Source organism: Oryza brachyantha, chromosome 5 (genome assembly GCF_000231095.2).
Source record: "Oryza brachyantha chromosome 5, ObraRS2, whole genome shotgun sequence".
NCBI lineage: Eukaryota > Viridiplantae > Streptophyta > Magnoliopsida > Poales > Poaceae > Oryza > Oryza brachyantha.
The window spans coordinates 2,732,246-2,750,375 of record NC_023167.2 but is presented as its reverse complement, the minus strand read 5'-3'; the positions used below and the strand labels follow the sequence as shown (position 1 = coordinate 2,750,375).

Here is an 18,130-nt window from a genome sequence, read left to right as displayed (position 1 = left end):
CGCGATAATAATTAGAAATGAGTATTTTTTAATAGATATATGTTTAATGGTTAATTTTGTAATTGATATATTTCAATTGAAGAAATTTGTAGCAACAAAACAAAATTAAGGACAACAACATATATGTCATGCCGTTCACCAATATATATCAAGATGTTTTACTATCAACATATATATTTCAATCTTATATTTGTATCAAGATGCTTTAACTAAATAAAAATCCTAAGCAAGTGGGAGGAGGCAGAGCGATGAGGCCGAGGGAGGAGGCAAGCGGCGGCCGGTGGGCGACGGGCAACAGCCAGAGGCAGCACCGGCAAGTGGCGGTGGGTGATGGCCGGAGGATGCAGGCGTCGGCGGGCGGGTGACAACAGGCGGTGGCGGCGGCAGCGGGCGAGCGATGGCCCGAGGACGCAAGCGGCGGCGGGCGTGCGACGACCGGACGAGGCAGGCGGTGCCGGGGGGCGACGGCCCGAGGAGACAGGCGACGGCGGGCGTCGTGGGTGACGGCAGGCGACGGTGGCAGCGGGCAGGCGATGGCCTGAGGACGCAGGCGAGGTGGCGCTAGAGGAGAGGTGGTAGCAGGGGCTAGATCTGGAGCACGGTCGTTGGAACGGCGTGAGGAGAGAAACACGGTATTTTTTTGATTTCTCTCTCCTTGTTTGGCGGACGCGCTTCTCCTTGTTTGGTGGACGCGCTATTATTGGTGAACGGCATGACGTATCCCCTGGAGCTTGTTTTTGCATTGCGTATGCCAAATTTCGGTATGGAGGACCGGATGGCTCCTCTCCTGAAAATGCTCTAAATAAATTACCACAGTCTGTGGCATTGATTTACTGTATTTTATATAACAAATATGGGTCTCTGCACCTGCTATTGATGACAGTAAAAACAAAAACTTCAACTGTAACCATGCGACTGTGAGCCCGTGACGGCCGTCCGGAAGAAGTAAACAGAGCGGGGCAACGACGTAATCATGCTTACATCATCATCCTAACGTCACTGGCTCACTGCCCCCAGCCTCCTACAAGTAGATAAGAGTCACCACTACCTCCTACGAGTAGATAAGAGTCACCACTACGAGCCATCAGATCACGGCCCGCCGGAGGAGGAGGCGGGAGGTCCTCGTCGCAGGAGAGATGACGCCGCCGCTCGCCGGAGCGCACTTGCGCGCGCGCGCGGTGGCCGCCGGCGTCATCTTCCCCGGCGACGACGACCCCCGCCTGCTTGCTAGCTGCATGCGTTTAAAACACTATGCACGTACGTGCGCTTCGTCTCCTGCCCTTCGTTCGCCGGCCTAACTCCACGCGCTCCTCCTCCTCCTCCTCCGCCTAAACCTTCCCGATCGAGCACCCACGCGTGCCGGCCGGCGTGCTGCGCGTGGAACACGTGCGCCAAATCGCGCGAGCGCCATGAACAACACGTGCGTGCGTGATCGAGCGAGCGAGCTCGGCTGCGCACATACACACTGCACGTGCTGCCAAATCCAGCTTCGATCTCCAGTATATATAAGCTGCAGCTGCTCTGCGTGCTCTCGATCTCGGGAAGCCATTTCTGATCTGTTGTGACACTTCTCAGTTGGAGCAGATCGATCAACGGTTGAAGTAGAGAGATGGCGGCAATGGCGGCGCCGGTGGCGGGGAAGAAGGCGAGGAAGCCGTACACGATCACGAGGCCGCGGGAGAGGTGGTCCGGCGAGGAGCACGACCGCTTTCTCCACGCCCTGATGCTGTGAGTACTGACTACTGAGCACCTCACCCGTAGAATGGGATTGGTTCGGAATTGATCGGAGACTCATCGATTGATTGCGTGCTTGCAGGTTCGGCCGTGACTGGAAGAGGATCGAAGGGTTCGTCGCCACCAAGACGGCCATCCAGGTACCCATCCTTGCGTTTCTTGGCCTTCTGCATGATCAATGGCGGCTTCCTGAATCGGAGATCGCGTCGGTTTCTTGAATTCTTGGGTTTCTCTTATGCAAACCTCTGATCGATTTGCCATGGTTTATTATGCAGATACGCAGCCATGCCCAGAAGCACTTCTTGAAGGCCCGCAAGTTCGGCCTCGCCGGCGGCCTCCCGCCGCCGCTTCACCCTCGCCGCGCCACGCCGCCGGCGTGCTATGCCTACTCACCTGAAGATTCTTTCCGGCCATTGATTCAAAGCAGTAAGTGTTCTACTGCTCAACTGAATTGCCCTTCTACATATGCTTCTTGAAAATTAAATTAGCTTCCAACTAACACTTAATCAAACTGATCGAGCAGATGATGATGATTGCTCATTCATCGAGACGACTAACTGCATCGGATCAACTGAATCAAGGTCATCGGATGAAGCAATTCTGCTCCCAGTTTCTCCTGGTACGTACTGGTTCTTCTTCTTTCTCAATTGCCTGTTTCGATTCTACTCTACAGAAATCCGAGCGAATTTTTCAGATCATCATTTTGAGCTCTCTGTGTGTGTGATCATGAATTTCTTTGTTCTGATCTGCATTTTCTTGTCATGGCCTGCAGATGATCTGGGATTCGCTCAGGTGTACAAGTTCGTCGGCGACGTGTTCGGCTCCGGCGAGCCGCGGCCGGTGGAGGCGCACCTGCGGAGGCTGCACGGCATGGATCCTGCCATCTCGGAGACGGTATGCAGATTGGAGAAGCTTCTCTAGCTGACAAAATCTCAATCACGCAATCCATTGCCATTAATTTCTGGTTTGTTAATTAATTTGTTCTTCAGTTAAATTTTTAACTGGTCTAATGTTGAGCTGGTGTTATGGTGCAGATTCTGCTGGTGCTCAGGAATCTCGCAGCTAATCTATGTGCTTAAACAAGGCATGGCTTACTGTCAGAACCATAGAGTCAGAGTGGAATGCGGCATCAAGCAACATTTTCCGTCATTTTTTTTTTTGCTTTCATGCATTGCATGATTGCATCAGAAGATTATAGCATAGATTGTACATATAGTGATTTAGCCCTCTTTTGTCCTTTTTTTTTTGGCTTTCATGCTTTGCATGACTCCATCAGATGATCACATAAATTGTACATAAAGTGATATATCGGTCTTGGAAGGGTGTAGATTACTTTGTTTGATTTTTTAAAAGTTAGTAGAAGGAACAAATTTTGTTCTCGGTGTAAGATTAAAATATAAATAGTCTGATCTGGATACGATTTGACCTACCTAGCTATGTTTGCTATAGACTTCCTCGAGTCCTATTCGAAGATGTGATACTTATCGATATAAATATAAGGGTATTCTAGGAGGGGAGGGCATCAAATCTTAACAAAAATGCATGACATGTTGAGTCAAGTTTCCAGGAGCCGCCTCACGACTATGGAATAATTAGGCAAATTCAGTAGCAATTTAATCCAGAAAAAGGTAAATAATATTATTTGTGACATCATATATGTGCACATGTGATCCAAGCATGATGAACATGTAGCGCAAACCAACTACCGTGATTTTGATCCACAACTTTACTGAAGCAATAGATACATACCCAGCGGCAGAGCCGGATGCACTAGTTGACATAGTGCCTATTGGTGTAGTCGTCCCGCTTGGTGCAGTGCAGAGAGGTAGCTGTGTGCCGATCACCACCACGACACCAGGAAGGAGATGAAGCGAGCAGTCGTGCCTCTTGCAGACACTTCCCAAAAACGTGATTGCCAGCCTTCACCTGAGCAGGTGAACTCACGGACAGCTCTCGTTTCGGAGACCTACTCTTCTAGTACTTGTGCACACAAGAAACTGGAACGGGGAGAGCTTTTGCAGCTAAACAATGGATGGGTGAAATGAGGCTTTTATCCAACGCTAGAGCAACCGAGTAGGTGCAGGAGATCAAGAGTTGCATGCAGAAATAATGCTCATGGAAGAAACTCCTTTCATCAAGAGCAAAAACTTCCATAACTCCCTCCATTAGCCAGCATATAACTTTGGTCATTAGAGACTAAAACTCTAACCTCCAACCAACGTTAATTGCCTTGAGTCAAGATTAAACTCCCAGCATTACTCACCTTTACTTGGCTTGAGTGGCAAACGATTGACTGCACATATTTGCATCAAGCACATCACAGCATGCACGCCACACCTCAGTTACAATTCACACTTACACATTGTTTAATAAGAGTCTTAGAATTATTTTAATTATTAAATATTATTTGGCCAAGCCACAAAATATCTAACAACAACTAGTCACCAACTTTAATTTTCACTGGCTTGGTTGTTGTTTTTATCGTTGGATAGTCTAGAAGAGTAGATTGCTCCCGTCTTACACTCTAAGTGACCTCCACCGAATACGTAGCCAATCGAACACTACTTCCCAAATAACGTACCTGGATATTTGTCCATTGACAATTTTTATGTTTGTTTCTTCTCTAGTTGTTGTGTAAACCACACATGTACTTAGGGACAAACCCATGAAGGGGAAGGAATTGTCTTCTTATTCCTCTAGCCTCCCTAATTTTCTTCGTCCCCTTTTATCTAACCCTTATCTCCTTTTATCCATGGGATCCAGAGGGTAGTTGGGCTCAAGCTAGCTTTGGACACCTATGTGATAGGTAGAGTTGGAGGCAAAGAAGGGTTAATGATCAAGCATAATTAGGTATAAAAATCAATGTTTGAAATGTTGCTAGATCTTAGGCCATATACATGAATGCATGTACAAGAGAACAGAAGAAAATAGCTCGACTTCAGATTCTCTATCCTTTATTATGAGATAGAGTTGTACCCAACTTGCTTTCTCTCAAGAAAGCTTTCGTGAGATTAAAAAAATATTTAAAGGTTGACCTCTGAGACTGGTGATAATTTGAATTAGCAAAGAGAGACAGAAAAATTAGTCGTAAAGCACACATATAGTTTGAAGCAGGCTTGGATAGCAACGAGCATTGTGTTAAAAAACGAAGCGAGCCCTTGTGTGTACTTAGAGCACGTATAAAAGGTCTCCCGAATTCTCAATTTAGCCATTCATGTAAATAGATTATATCTCTAAATTGATGTGCACTTCAACAAACTTTTTATCCTCACTCTCTACATTCTAGTGGCTAGTTATCACTATCTAAATTTTCAAAACTCCAACATCTCCAATAGACTCTCCATGTCCACTCTATGTATTCACTCTCTATTAAGTGTGAGTTCATTCTTGTAGGACCCACTGATAATCATCCCGTTTAGTGGGAGAGAGTCTTGCTAATTTTTATTTATTTTTTTGCCGGGATGATCGAAGACAGATCACCCTAATTTCATTAAGAAAGGGAATGCACAGAACAAAACAGATACAAGAAAGCTGACAGGGCAACTTGAGGAGGTTGAGTCTTGCTAAATTTAGTCATGGTACCTTAAAAATATGTTGGGCAGCCATATTCGCATATCTTATGACCTACACAATCTTTAGTTCGGCGGAGAAGCAATTTGCTTGGCTTTGATGAGGTTAAGTTTAATCATTTAGATAATATATCAAATCATATGATAAGTGTCTTAAATATTATTATTTTAATATAATTATTAGAATTTGGTACCGACAATATTTTTATCATATGTTCTTATCTACCAAGAGTTTTTAGAAATTTTGAATCATGGCAAAGAACTATTTCATCCAAAAAGTTACTTTTTTCGAATGTACAAGAATAATCAGGTTCAAACAAGATATATCAATTTTTAAATTATCTTATTCCGAAAATTTTGAAATTCTCAAAATTTTGCCAGTTTCGGACGCCGGTTGATTTGTGCCAACCGAATTAACAAACCCCTGCCGCTACTTCTCCCAGCGCCGGCTGCCCGGCTCGTGCTCGCTGCGTCTTCTTCTCCAATGTTTCATTCGGCTATCCATCGCCTAACTCTGCCTAACCCTTGCCCGATGGCGCGTTCGCGTGCGCGTGGGAAACGTGCGGGAGTTCACCCGCGCGCCATGGATACCACGTGCTTCACTCTACGATTGAGCTAGCTGCATACGCACGTGCGCCCGATCCAGCTACATATACCATCAGCTGCAGCTGCTTCCTCGATCACACTCTCACTCCCTCTCTCTCTCTCTCTCTCTCTCTCTCTCTCTCTCTCTCTCTCTCGTGTAGTCAATTTGAGAAGATCGATCGACTTGCGACAGATGGCGGCAATGGCGGCGCCGGTGTTGGGGAAGAAGACGCGGAAGCCGTACACGATCACGAGGCCGCGGGAGAGGTGGTCCGGCGAGGAGCACGACCGCTTCCTCCACGCCCTGATGCTGTGAGTACTGAGCACCTCACCCGTAGAATCGGATTGGTTCGGAATTGATCGGAGACTCATCGATTGATTGCGTGCTTGCAGGTTCGGCCGTGACTGGAAGAGGATCGAAGGGTTCGTCGCCACCAAGACGGCCACCCAGGTACCCATCGATTTCATCCATCCTTGCGTTTTATTGGCTCTCTGCTGCAAGATCAACGGCGGCTTCTCGAATCGGAGATCGCGTCGGTTTCTTGAATTCTCGGGTTTCTCTTTGCAAACCTCTGATCGATTTGCCATGGTTTATTATGCAGATACGCAGCCATGCCCAGAAGCACTTCCTGAAGGCCCGCAAGTTCGGCCTCGCCGGTGGCCTCCCGCCGCCGCCGCTTCACCCTCGCCGCGCGGCGCTTCTCCCGGCCAAGGCCGTGACGGCGGACACAATATCTCCGTGGACGCCATCGGCCATCGCACCACCGCCGTGGCCTCCAGCCGGCGGCGCCCCGCCGTCGTCAGCGGTGCAGCGGAGCATGTCCGACTGGTCGCCGGCGTGCTACGCGCCTGAAGACCCTTTCCGGCCATTGATCCACGCCGACGATTGCTCATTCATCGAGGCGCCGAACTGCAGCGGGTCGGGCGAAGCATGGATCGCCGATGCAGCCTTCTTGCCGGACGAAACAATTCTGCTCCCAATTTCTCCAGGCACGTACTGATTCTTTCCATTCCACTCTGCAGTAAAATACAAGCAATTCTTCAGAGTTTCAGATCAGCCATTGGAGCTGCGTGATCATGCATTTCTTGATTTCTGACCTTGCATTTTCTTGTCATGGTTCTGCAGATGATCTGGGATTCGCTCAGGTGTACAAGTTCGTCGGCGACTTGTTCGGCTCCGGCGAACCGCGGCCGGTGGAGGCGCAGCTGCGGAGGCTGCAGGCCATGGATCCTGCCATCTCGGAGACGGTACGCAGCAGAAGCTTCTCTAGCTGACACATCTGATCTCACTCACGCATTGCGACTACTTTTGGGTTTCTTCGATTCAATTCTTGCATTCTCATGGTGAATTGGGTGATCTTGTGCAGATCTTGCTGGTGCTAAGGAATCTCGAAGCTAATCTTCTTTCTGGTTAAAGGGAAGCATGGCTTCTTGTCAGAAACAGAGCGTCAGAGTGGCATGGAGCATCAAGCCACTTTTTTTTTTTCTGTCACTGTTGTTTGGATTTTGTGAATTGCATTTGATGATATAGACTGTGTACATATAGGGTTTATCTTACTTTTGTAGATGTGATTTAGACATTTAGTTTCAGCCTTAACGGCATTTGAATCAAGGCAATCTCTGGACATGATGTGCACTCAAGCAATTCTTTAGCTCTTTTTTTTTTTTAACTATTTAGTGTGATTTCTTGGAAATTGGTTGAAGGAAAATCTACATTCAACTATTAAGATTAAGCAGAAATTGGCCTATTGTCTCATGCAATTTCCAAAATTTAGGTCACGTTTGAAACAGTTAATTCACCGGATTATTGATGTGGATTATTTATTTAATTATAAATACAAATTTAATATTTTAATATCTAAAATTTGACAAATAATTTAAACTATGGTGTTTAACCAATGCAGCAAAAGATTTTTCTTTACAAACTTTAATTCTTAGAGACACAGAGCAAATTAATGAGGCTGTGTTCATTGCCACCCATAAGTTTCCTGAACCGTTAAACGGTGTATTTTTTGCAAAACAATTTTATAGGAAAGTTATTTTAAAAAGCATATTAATCTTTTTTATATTTTTTAATAATTAATTAATCATGTACTAATCTATTCCTATACTTTTTGTACTATGGATAAATTAACTTATCCCCTCAAACCGAACGCGGCCTGAGTAGTATAGATTAGGGACGTGGAGCAAACAACCTACCTTCTCCGCAAAAATAAAATACTACCTATGACTACAAATATACAATATTTTTTCTTTTAGAGCATCTCTAATAAAATACAAATAATTATTCCTAAAATCTTGTATTATGTCCATCCAAAATAATATTGGGCATAAAAATTACATCCTCATTCAAAAGAAACATAAAAGTGAATATATTATATTGAAAACATAAATTTTATCCCAAATTTAGAATAAACGAGCTAATTTTAGATATTAGTAGACATTAAGAATAGACTTGACACCTATGGAAAATGCTCAATAATCCGGCCAAATGGCTGAAAAAGAAAATTGCAGTAAAAAAGAAAAGAGGCTAGAGCTTGAAGAAGGGGCTGATCTGCAAATTGGCGCCTCCAGTGGGCCCCACATGTCAGCTGCCCTACCCCACTCGAGTCTCTTTTCCAGCGCGATCCCCACCGTCCAGAGAAAACCCAGGACGGCCATCCTATAAACCCCCCGCCCCTCGCCACCGCCGGCCGCTCTCCCCTCCCCGCCTCCGCCTCGTCGCCGTCGCCGGCCAGCCATCCGGCTAGGGTTGCGTCCGCCCCCGCCCGCCGCTTGCCTCGCGGGCCGTGCAGGTACCACTCTCCACAGCCCCGAACTCCCCCATTTCGCGCGATTCCTCGTTCGTTTTGGCCTCCTCGCCGCCCGCCTTGGTCATCTCTCTCCGTGTGGTCAGTGGTCAGTCGGGCTGCGGCACGCGGGCGCGTTTTGCTGGTTCTGGGGTTGTACGCGTGGTGTTTTTTACTGCGAACCTTGTCGTCGTGATCGCCGTGTTAGGGTTCATGCCTACTGAGTATTAGCCCGTTGTTTCTCGTGTTTGCGAAAATCATGGTGGGATTAGAGTTCACGAGAATTTGTTCGTGGTCAGGTTGGAGGGATTTGCTGATAGATTGGTGAAAACCATCGCTAGGTTGAGGGGTTTTCGTGGGCGTCTGATCTTTATCTCGTTACTTGTTTTCTGCAGCTCACATTGCTACTCTGTCTTTACCGTTCAGAGTAATGTGATAGAGTCACTTCAATAATTCTCTTGCCGTCCACTAATATTTTGGTTGTCTATTTTTTGGACAATTAGGAAGTCAATATGTTTGAACTGCTATGTTGTTGCAAAGCTTATCATAATATTTCACTGTGGGAATGCTAAATGATGTATTCGCGTCCCTCATCTAGAGTGAAACATTCTCCCTCCATATTTTTATGTATGACACCGTTGACTTTTAGGATTACGTTTGACAATTCGTCTTATTCAAAATTTATATCCAAATATATAAAATTATAATGCGTACTTAAAGTTCCTATAATAATAAATCATATTATAACAAAATAATTAATAATTATATAATTTTTTTGAATAAGACGAATGGTCAAACGTGAACCTAAAAGTCAACAGCGTCGTATAAAAAAATATGGAGGGAGTATTATCTTAATGCAACTCAACTGTGGTGGCCTGTATGGAGATGTCGTATAGTAATTGTTTTGGTGCCTATGTTATTCACCAATGTGTTTGATGTGATGATCATGCAGCAGGCTAGTAAAACAAGATGAACAATTGTTGTTATGTTTCTGTCATACGATGTTCTTGGTGCATTTCCTAACGTGCTTAAACTTTTCTGGCAGTGCAAAATGCGTCGGTATGATGACCTGTCTGACCGCTATGATCGGCATGGTCAGAACACCAAGTTGTATGTGGGCCGTCTTTCTCAACGAACAAGGAGAGAGGATCTGGAGAACCTGTTCAGCAGATATGGGAGGTGAGCATATTTTTTCTGCTCTTTGATGGTTGTCCTGAAATGGAACTGTTTCCCTTTACATGTTTTCGTCAAAACCTTAAAATGATATTTTCTTGTCAAGGTTTGCTTGCCTTGGGTTCCACAAGCTTATAGAAAACATTCCAAAGCTAGTGTTTGTTTTCTGACGTGCAGATCAACTAAAGGCCAGCATTCACCCTAGTCATGGATATTTTAGGTTCAACAGCATTGATGTGCCCTAGATTTTTATTCTAATAATGTTATTATGTTGAAAGTGTAGTATTTACTTCAGTCCTATACTCCTATTGATATTCTCTTCTAGTTTCTTGAATTGATATTGTCCTATAGCTATCATTCACATGATACCTACTTTAGTTTTGTTTTGTGGGTATGCTTACATACTTGTAACTAGTACTCATCTGTTGCAATGGAAACACAAACTTTGTGAGACATCGTTCCTATGTAATGTGCCTCATGGACATGTTTTACTTGCTAGTGATCACATGCTTTCCTTTTAACTTCCTAGTGACTTGAGATGTCCATCTGCAGGCTTCTACACCCTATGTTCCCTATGAACAGATTTTGGGACAAGTTTGTTTTTATCCCCAACTGCTTACATAGTTCTATTAGGATTGTCCTCTTATGCTGGTGGAATTCTTTGCTATCTGAGTGACACGTTGCACTCTATTACATGTACATAACACTCAATAGTTTCGAGTTTTTACTTGGATAATATTGTTGAAGGTTTTGGTTGTCATTGTAACCATAACGTGCATGATGGGAGGGAGGGTGCCCTGGGTGGACTTGGTGACCGTTGCTCGGAAGTTTAAATCAGACTTTGTCAGTTTTCCTTTGAAAAAAATATCAGGTTGCAGTGATTCTTTTGTAGTAAAAGCTGTTGTCCATTTAACATAACTAACAGCCATCATAAACTAATGTTCGGTTTTAACCACAGACTAGTGAATGTTTTCATGACTTGCATCCTGATGTCATTACTATTTCTGTCAATCATTTGATCATTTCCAGGGTGCGACATGTGAATCTGAAGCACGACTATGGCTTTGTTGTAAGTAGAACTTTCTTCTCCAGTTTTAAGATTTACTCCTGGAATCTTTCTATTTCTAGTTGGGCACTTCACTAGATTATTCATGTTTAAGGTTACCCCTGTTTTTGGTTTGCTTGATGGCCTAGATTTTATTGCAGGAGTTTAGTGATCCCAGGGATGCAAATGATGCGAGGCGTGATCTTAATGGCCGAGAGTTTGATGGGAGCTACATCATTGTTCAGTTTGCAAAAGGGGTAAACCGTTCAATTTTGTAATTGCTTTGCTACACATATACCCAAACTCTATAGTCTATACACTATTTTGATTTGTGTTATGGGGCTACATGGGAGCTTTCATGAAGCACTGTCCAGGACAATGTTGTTACCTACTTATACTTACTGGTCACCCCATTATACTTTGTTGTCCTGTTTCTGTTTTCCCCTTTCCAAATGGCATAATTTTGTTGATTTTCTAGGTCGAACGTGGTCCAGGAGGTTCTCGTGAATATACAGCCAGAGGACCCGCTAATGGTTCTGACCGCTGCTTCAACTGTGGAGAGAGGGGCCATATAATAAGGGAATGCAAGAACAGCCCCAAGGATCTCAAGTATCTCCCTTAGTTCTCTAGTGAGTTTGGTTGTCACTTCTTTTATTATGCACATTTGATTTGAACTTTCATCAATGCAGGCAAGAGAGAGGCTACTCAAGGTCCCCATCACCTCGTCGCAGACGGAGCCCAAGCTATGGCAAGAGGTAGGACCAAGTGGCTAGGATACCATTGCCTTAACTTTATGTTTTGAACATTATTGCCATGATAATCCTATGGTAATGTTTGTGCAACTACTTGCTATTTGTTTCCAGTGCTTGTGTCAAGCATAAATACGATATGCTTGCTATGTATGTGTCATGGATAAAATATGCTATGCATGTGATGTATACATTCAATTTAGTCATTCCCCACAACCTATTTATCCCAGTTGCTGTGATATGCTGAAACGTGTAGCATGGTTAGGAATCTTTAGCGAGCAACCTTAGGTACTCATCAGGTTAATAGATGAGCTACCTTCTCTTGTGCACTATGCTCATAAGATACCGTTGAAAATGCTAATATATTTGCTGCCGTATTAAGTGCTCCTCGAATTTCCTTTATGTACCTCTTATAGCAAGTGCAGTGTTCTACTTTTCCTCTTGCCCTTCATTTCTCTGTTGAGTTTATAGATTTTACCATTAACCACCACTAACTTTGTGATTTCCTTGTTAATAGTGGACCCCCTTCACATTGGGATGGCCATGGTGCTGATCGTGATGAAAAGGTTTATTCAAGAAGGGATGACCCCAGTTACAGCCGCAGCCCTCGACGGTATGATTCAGCTTCCAATCAGAGAAACCACAGCCCGAGGCGCCATGCTTTGCCCTCCAATGAGAGAGACTATGGCCCTAGGCGCTACGCCTCGCCTCCTAACGAGAGAGGCCGCAGCCCTAGGGGCAATGCTTTGCCTCCCAATGGGAGAAACCGCAACCTCACATCAGATGGCATGAACCCTCCACCAAGGGAAAGAGATGATCAGAATGGGAGCCACAGGAGAGGTGACAGAGACAACCTAGCCCGCGATACCCGTGCAGGCCCAAGCCCCCGGGACCGTTGATGAGAAACAGTTCCATAGCCATGAAATTGCAACAAATTTTGGGGTTGAGACTTTTGGAACGAACTCTCTTCGATGGTAAATATATGATGACTCTGTTTGACTGTTGAGACATGAGATTTCTGGCTGGCTAATTTTGATCGCACTCTGTTGACTGTAGTGTAACTTCACCTGCAGTTACCAAACTATTCATGGCCTGATATTGGTGTGGGATAATGAAGATTTTATCAGTTAGTCGCTGTCAGAGAAATCCTTCTTTGTATGCTTATGCGTAGTCTTGATTGGCTGTCATCGGTAATGAGATGTTACATCAAAATGGTCAGATTTTTCGGAATTGAGGAAGCGGGCTATTCACTAGCAGAAGCTGCAGCCTGGAATTGGAATTGAGCTCAGTTTCGTATTTATTTTTGTGTTGTATTTTGCCCATCAGATGCAACATTAAGCGACTAAACATCATGATGATACGTGTATCTCTACCAGTCAGTCTGTAGTTCCGCAGAAATAAATTGGCAGAAGTAACGAAATAAGGTAAAATAAAGCATCACAAATCGCCTTTTTTTTTCACTGAGAAATTCGCAGCAGATCACCAATTCATTCAGTAACACATCTATTTTCAGGTCTCAAGATCAGAAAAGGAAGCACGTATGTACAGTATAACAAAATTTCAATGCAATTGAGAGCTTGTTATATATATCTGGGCAAAATCAACCGACAGTGTAGACAATCAACTGGGCAAGAAACAACTCTTTTTCCCTAACTGAACATGTTTTTTCAACATTTTTCCCAGTGACTCTAGGGCAGTTTCAGTCCAGTTCACCTGCCTTCTGTGTTGATCAGCTGTGAGAAGGCATTGCTGGTTGACATCTGAGAGTAGTCCATGGCCGTGCGACTCTCGTCTGCATTGCTGATCTCCAGGGAGCTTATCCTCTGGGCGTTTGAAGGGAGTTCAGAGATCTGATTCATGCTGTCAATGTTGGACATGTCTGGGCCTGCCTCCTGCAGCTGGAGCACAAACTCCAGGTTCCACAGGACATCTCCCATGGTCGGCCGTTCGACGCCGTACTCAGCGAGGCATTTCTCGACCGTCTCCCCGAACTTCCTCAGCGATTCTGGCCTGATCGTCCCGGCGATCCTTTTGTCGACAATCTGATCAAGCTCTCCTCTCTTCTGCCACTTGATAGCCCACTCTGCAAGGTTGATCATGTCTCTTGGAAGTGTCGGGTCGATGACCGGCCTTGCGCAGATCACCTCTAGCAACACTACACCGAAGGAGTACACGTCCGATTTGTCGGTCAGCTTCTGCCTCCTGTAGTACTCAGGATCAAGATAACCAAAGCTCCCTTTCACTGCGGTGCTAACATGAGTCTGGTCAAATTCAGGCCCTGTCTTTGAGAGGCCAAAATCAGAGACCTTGGCCATGAGATTCTCATCAAGGAGAATGTTTGCTGACTTGACATCACGGTGGATGATTGATTTTGCGAAACCAGTGTGGAGGTAGTGGAGCCCTCTTGCAGCTCCAATGCAGATTTCCAGCCTTTTATTCCAGCTGAGTGGAGGCTGGTCACCGCCATACAGGTGACTCTTCAAAGTGCCTTTCTCCATGTACTCATACACCAAGATCATCTCATTGCGCTCATCACAGTAACCAATGAGCGACACAAGATGGCGGTGTCGCAGCCCAGATAGCAGTTCAATCTCTGTCCGGAACTCCCTAATCCCTTGGTGGGACTTCTGGTTGCCACGCTTCACTGCCACTCTGGTGCTGTCTTGCAGAACTGCTTTGTAGACCTTCCCAAACCCTCCAACTCCAATGACCATCTGCTCATCAAAGTGGTTTGTCGCCTCTTGCAGAATAATAAAAGGAATCCGGTAGCTTGTGTCGCTGTTAGTTCCAGATGTATAAGTGGTCCGACTGGTTGTCCGGGTACCGGTACTCAGGAAGCTAAGAGCATTGAGAGAGAGTGGTGTCCATGAACTTGAAGGGCGACTTGTTAATGGTGTCTGTGGTTTCTTCACCTTCTTTCTTCTAACAACAACACAGAGAACAACGGCGATGAGAACAGCACCAATGCCTCCAAGAACAGCACCCAAAATGATAGGCAATTGTTGTTTCCCTGCTGATGGTGGTTTCACAACGTAAACAGATCCAGTACTGATGTTCATCTTCATGATCTCCAGGCCATTCAGGATCCCGTCAGATTTTGCATTAGGCAAGCTGGAAGGACCAATGCTGATAGTCAGGTTACCAGACGGGTCACTTGATGGTAAGACAATATCCATGTAGAATGGCGCGGCCAGTGTACCAAATTCCCTGGTGGAGAGATCAAGATCTTTTGCTGCTGACCGGCTATCCACATAGACATCAAAGTAGAGCTGAAATGCCGCCTTGCTCACAATGTCACAGAAATGGAACCGAATCAAGTAACTAGAACGGGCCTCGACTTTGAATTGCCATGTCATGTTGGAAGAACTGGCATTTGTTTGCGCAACCAACTGCCTTGCAGTATTGTACACACTGTCTGGTGCAGCATCCTGTGTCGCTGATCCATTTTGGTAATTCAGCTTTCCTGGATAAGTAACTGCTTTACCAACAGTGGGATTAGTGAAGAAGCTCAGATCAGTAATCCATGTTCGCGTCAGGGTATCATTTTCAGCTGTGACCTTCGGCCCACCCACATTGATCCTGAAGGATGTTTGCAATGGCTGTGCTGCCAATCCAAGATACTGCCCAACACCCAAAAGCTGTGCTGAATCAGTGATTAGAGCATCAGGAACCGATACGACTTCGATAGCATTGATGAACGCTGTAGCGTTCTCTTCTGGCACAAATGTTAGAATCAGCATGTCCCTGGTAATGTTCAGAGAGTACTCCATGACCACCGGGGAGGAATTGTTTGGCTGAGAGAAATTATCAAGGAGAACAACATCTTCTGTTGACACCTTGAACCTGGAGCTGGCAAGATCATAGCTCTGATACACGAAAGGGAAGAAGTAGAGCCGGACGAAATGCCGGCCGCTGCTCCTCATCTTGAAGGCGTAAGACGACGGCGCAGTGAATATCCTCGCGGTCTGATACAGCTCGGCATTGTCGAAACCTGAGACTGAATTCAGCGTGGTTCTAGCAGCAATGCTCTGTGGTGATGTCAACACAATCGACTGGGAATTGTCAGCTGCAAAGACCCTCTGACCAACAGTTGCATCGACCGTGGAGCCGCAGTTCACAAGGTAGTTGTCTGCAGGGCTGAATTTCGCATTGCAGGTACCAAGAATGCAGATAATCCCAATAAGGGCTACAACTAACTCTCTAGAGCTACTATCCATCGCAAATCCTATTGAAAATTTGGTGGCTAAAAATGATCAAAGGCTCATTCTGGATTGCAAGGGCACTCAGAAATTGGCAGAAAAAAACTGTCAACGAATTCCTTCTCTCTCTTGTTTTTTTTGGATGTGCAGGAGGGGAGAGAAATCAAATCACGGCAAGATAGACCATAAACCTTCCTTCTCAGGCAAGAACTTCAACAAGAACTCTCACAGCATTCACCACCAACTCGATCTGCGCAAGAATCCCACAATACATGGTGAGTACCTTCTCCAGCATGCAACAGTCCAAAATAGAACAAAACCCCTCCAGAAATCAACCCAATTTCCCAACCAAGAGAAGAACAAACAAATCATTCTAGAGAAGGGTTCTTGGTGGTAGAGGAGTTATTACCTTTGCTGGCCTCCAATTCCAAGCAGTTTCAGTCCTTTCCCCTGCACAGAAATTTCAGTTTTTTTTCTCTCTTCTTGCTTCGCACAAAAACCGAAACTTTATCACCAAAACCGCCCAAGAATTAATCCCAGCACCACCCAACCCAAGATTTCTTCTTGCAAGCCTCTGCACAAAGGCAGCTCCTTGAAGCCAAGAACAGCCAACGGGTGTGCAAGCAACCAAAGGCACTGTCTTTTAAGCAAAAAGGGTGAGAAACGAAACAGTCCAGGTGGAGGAAGCCAGATAAGCACAAACAAATGGCACTACTCAACTATACTAATCCCCAAGATAATGACTTGTGCCCATGGGTTAGAGTTTAGAGAGGGATTTGGCAAGAAATGGGGTCAGGCAGGAAGGTCAGGTTAGGTTTGGCCCTTCTTCTCCCGGTGGTGGAAGTGACGGAGGATGTGGAAGCTGGCGTGCAAGTGCAAGGTGAGGTGAAAGCGGCCGGGATGGTGGATTTGAGATTGTTTTTTTGCTCCTTTTTGGGGTGTGAAATTGCGTGAATCATGAATGCAGCATCAGGTCATTAAAAAGGTTGGTAGGAAGATGGAGTAGTAGTATCACATCATTCATCAGAGAGATGAGAGAGGTGTGTTTATGTGAGCTGGGAGTGGGACAGCAAAAAAGATGAGGTGAGCACATGAGGTTGCTGCTAGCTACACACGCAAAACCAGCCAAGCTATCTCACGAGGAGGGTTCATCTTACCCATTGAAGTGGATTCCAATAAATTTCAACATTTTCGTCAAATTTGGACAAGTTTTTAATTTGAATTTACTGTTACAAATTTGAATTCTTGAAAAGTGTTAAATTTCAAATCTTTCACACTATGTCGATAAGGCTGGCCCTATGGGGATCGGGCAGTGCGGCCGCTCCGGGCCCTCCTAAATTTTTGAAACTATATTTTAGGTAACTATTATTAATATATAAATATGGTAAGAACCTTTATATTTAGTTTTGTATTGGGTCCGAAATCAAAACCGGCCTGCATGCCAAAACATTGAAATGCCTGTCTTTCGTTGGAAACTAAAATCGTATCACATACTAAAACTATCTTACGGAGCTCATGAGTTCTATTAACTTTTTCATATAAATTATTTTGGTTCCTACTGAGTTCCTCTAAATATTATACTCAATATTCTACTCTGATGGAACATTAAGGACCTGGTTCTCCTCGGTAGCAGGTTTTGGTTTTCTTTAAAAAACGGACGAAATGGAACCTTCAACCAAGAAAGATTTTTTCCCTATGGTTGAACTAGTAAGTTGACGCGTCTTGCCGATGACTGATGACTAATGTACATACAGTTTTTTATTATTATTTCGGGAAAATTATAAAGAATGAACATGTATATCTTCTCATAGTTGTAGAAGAACGGAAGGAATAATACTTGGAGCGTGGCTTTTATAGAAGACAATTTGTTGAAAAGAAGGCTATACATTTTTCTGCATCAAATAGGTTGTACACGACATGTTTCCGCATCAAAAAAGGTGATTGTCTGGGTACTATATATTTACAAACCAAAAATAACTTGTGAATAAAAGTTTTATATACTTATTTTTAGATATCTAAAATCTAAGATTAGAAAATAAATTTAAGTAAAAAAAGCCTAAAATCAATTTTAAATTAAGATTAATATTTAAATTTTTGTTTATAAATACAAGTAGAAACGAAAAAGAATGAAAAATATCATGACGAACTTTGTGCAAGAACTATTTGTTACTCCCTCCGTTTCAGTAAGATATTTGACTTTTTTGCTTTTAATGTTTGACCATTTGTCTTATTTAAAAATTATGAACATATTATTTATTGCTTGTGACTTACTTTATTATCAAAAGAA

At 44.3% G+C, this 18,130-nt stretch overlaps 4 protein-coding genes across 6 annotated transcripts; 3 read left to right on the top strand and 1 right to left on the bottom strand.

The window, feature by feature from the left end:
• The first annotated feature begins 1,543 nt into the window (after positions 1 to 1,543).
• Positions 1,544 to 3,110, top strand: LOC102721648 (protein REVEILLE 3-like). Its single transcript, XM_006654955.3, has 6 exons — positions 1,544 to 1,728; positions 1,817 to 1,874; positions 2,010 to 2,160; positions 2,258 to 2,353; positions 2,507 to 2,628; positions 2,769 to 3,110. Exons 1-6 carry the CDS (start codon positions 1,610 to 1,612, stop codon positions 2,811 to 2,813), a joined length of 591 nt encoding a protein of 196 aa, XP_006655018.3. The 5' UTR covers positions 1,544 to 1,609; the 3' UTR covers positions 2,814 to 3,110.
• Positions 3,111 to 6,081: 2,971 nt separating this feature from the next.
• LOC102702811 (protein REVEILLE 6-like) lies at positions 6,082 to 7,529 on the top strand. The gene is made up of 5 exons (XM_040524491.1): positions 6,082 to 6,200; positions 6,282 to 6,339; positions 6,491 to 6,878; positions 7,015 to 7,136; positions 7,256 to 7,529. The coding sequence occupies exons 1-5, from the start codon at positions 6,082 to 6,084 to the stop codon at positions 7,301 to 7,303; spliced, it is 735 nt and encodes a 244-aa protein (XP_040380425.1). The 3' UTR covers positions 7,304 to 7,529.
• Positions 7,530 to 8,594: 1,065 nt separating this feature from the next.
• LOC102702526 (serine/arginine-rich splicing factor RS2Z33-like) lies at positions 8,595 to 13,087 on the top strand. Of its 3 annotated transcripts, none has more exons than XR_001551763.2 (8): positions 8,595 to 8,683; positions 9,723 to 9,856; positions 10,880 to 10,919; positions 11,057 to 11,152; positions 11,374 to 11,504; positions 11,585 to 11,650; positions 12,162 to 12,618; positions 12,718 to 13,087. XR_001551763.2 is itself a non-coding variant. In XM_015843499.2 (7 exons), exons 2-7 carry the CDS (start codon positions 9,729 to 9,731, stop codon positions 12,541 to 12,543), a joined length of 843 nt encoding a protein of 280 aa, XP_015698985.1. In that variant the 5' UTR covers positions 8,595 to 8,683; positions 9,723 to 9,728; the 3' UTR covers positions 12,544 to 13,087. The 3 variants fall into 3 exon arrangements, 1 of the variants encoding a protein (XP_015698985.1); XR_001551762.2 differs by having other exon boundaries at positions 12,701 to 13,087; XM_015843499.2 differs by having other exon boundaries at positions 12,162 to 13,087.
• A 107-nt stretch (positions 13,088 to 13,194) lies between these two features.
• On the bottom strand, positions 13,195 to 16,663 carry LOC102701690 (receptor-like protein kinase HERK 1). Its single transcript, XM_040523893.1, has 2 exons — positions 16,253 to 16,663; positions 13,195 to 16,093 (listed from the first exon to the last, which is right to left on the bottom strand). The coding sequence occupies exon 2, from the start codon at positions 15,859 to 15,861 to the stop codon at positions 13,354 to 13,356; it is 2,508 nt and encodes an 835-aa protein (XP_040379827.1). The 5' UTR covers positions 15,862 to 16,093; positions 16,253 to 16,663; the 3' UTR covers positions 13,195 to 13,353.
• Between the last annotated feature and the right edge of the window lie 1,467 nt (positions 16,664 to 18,130).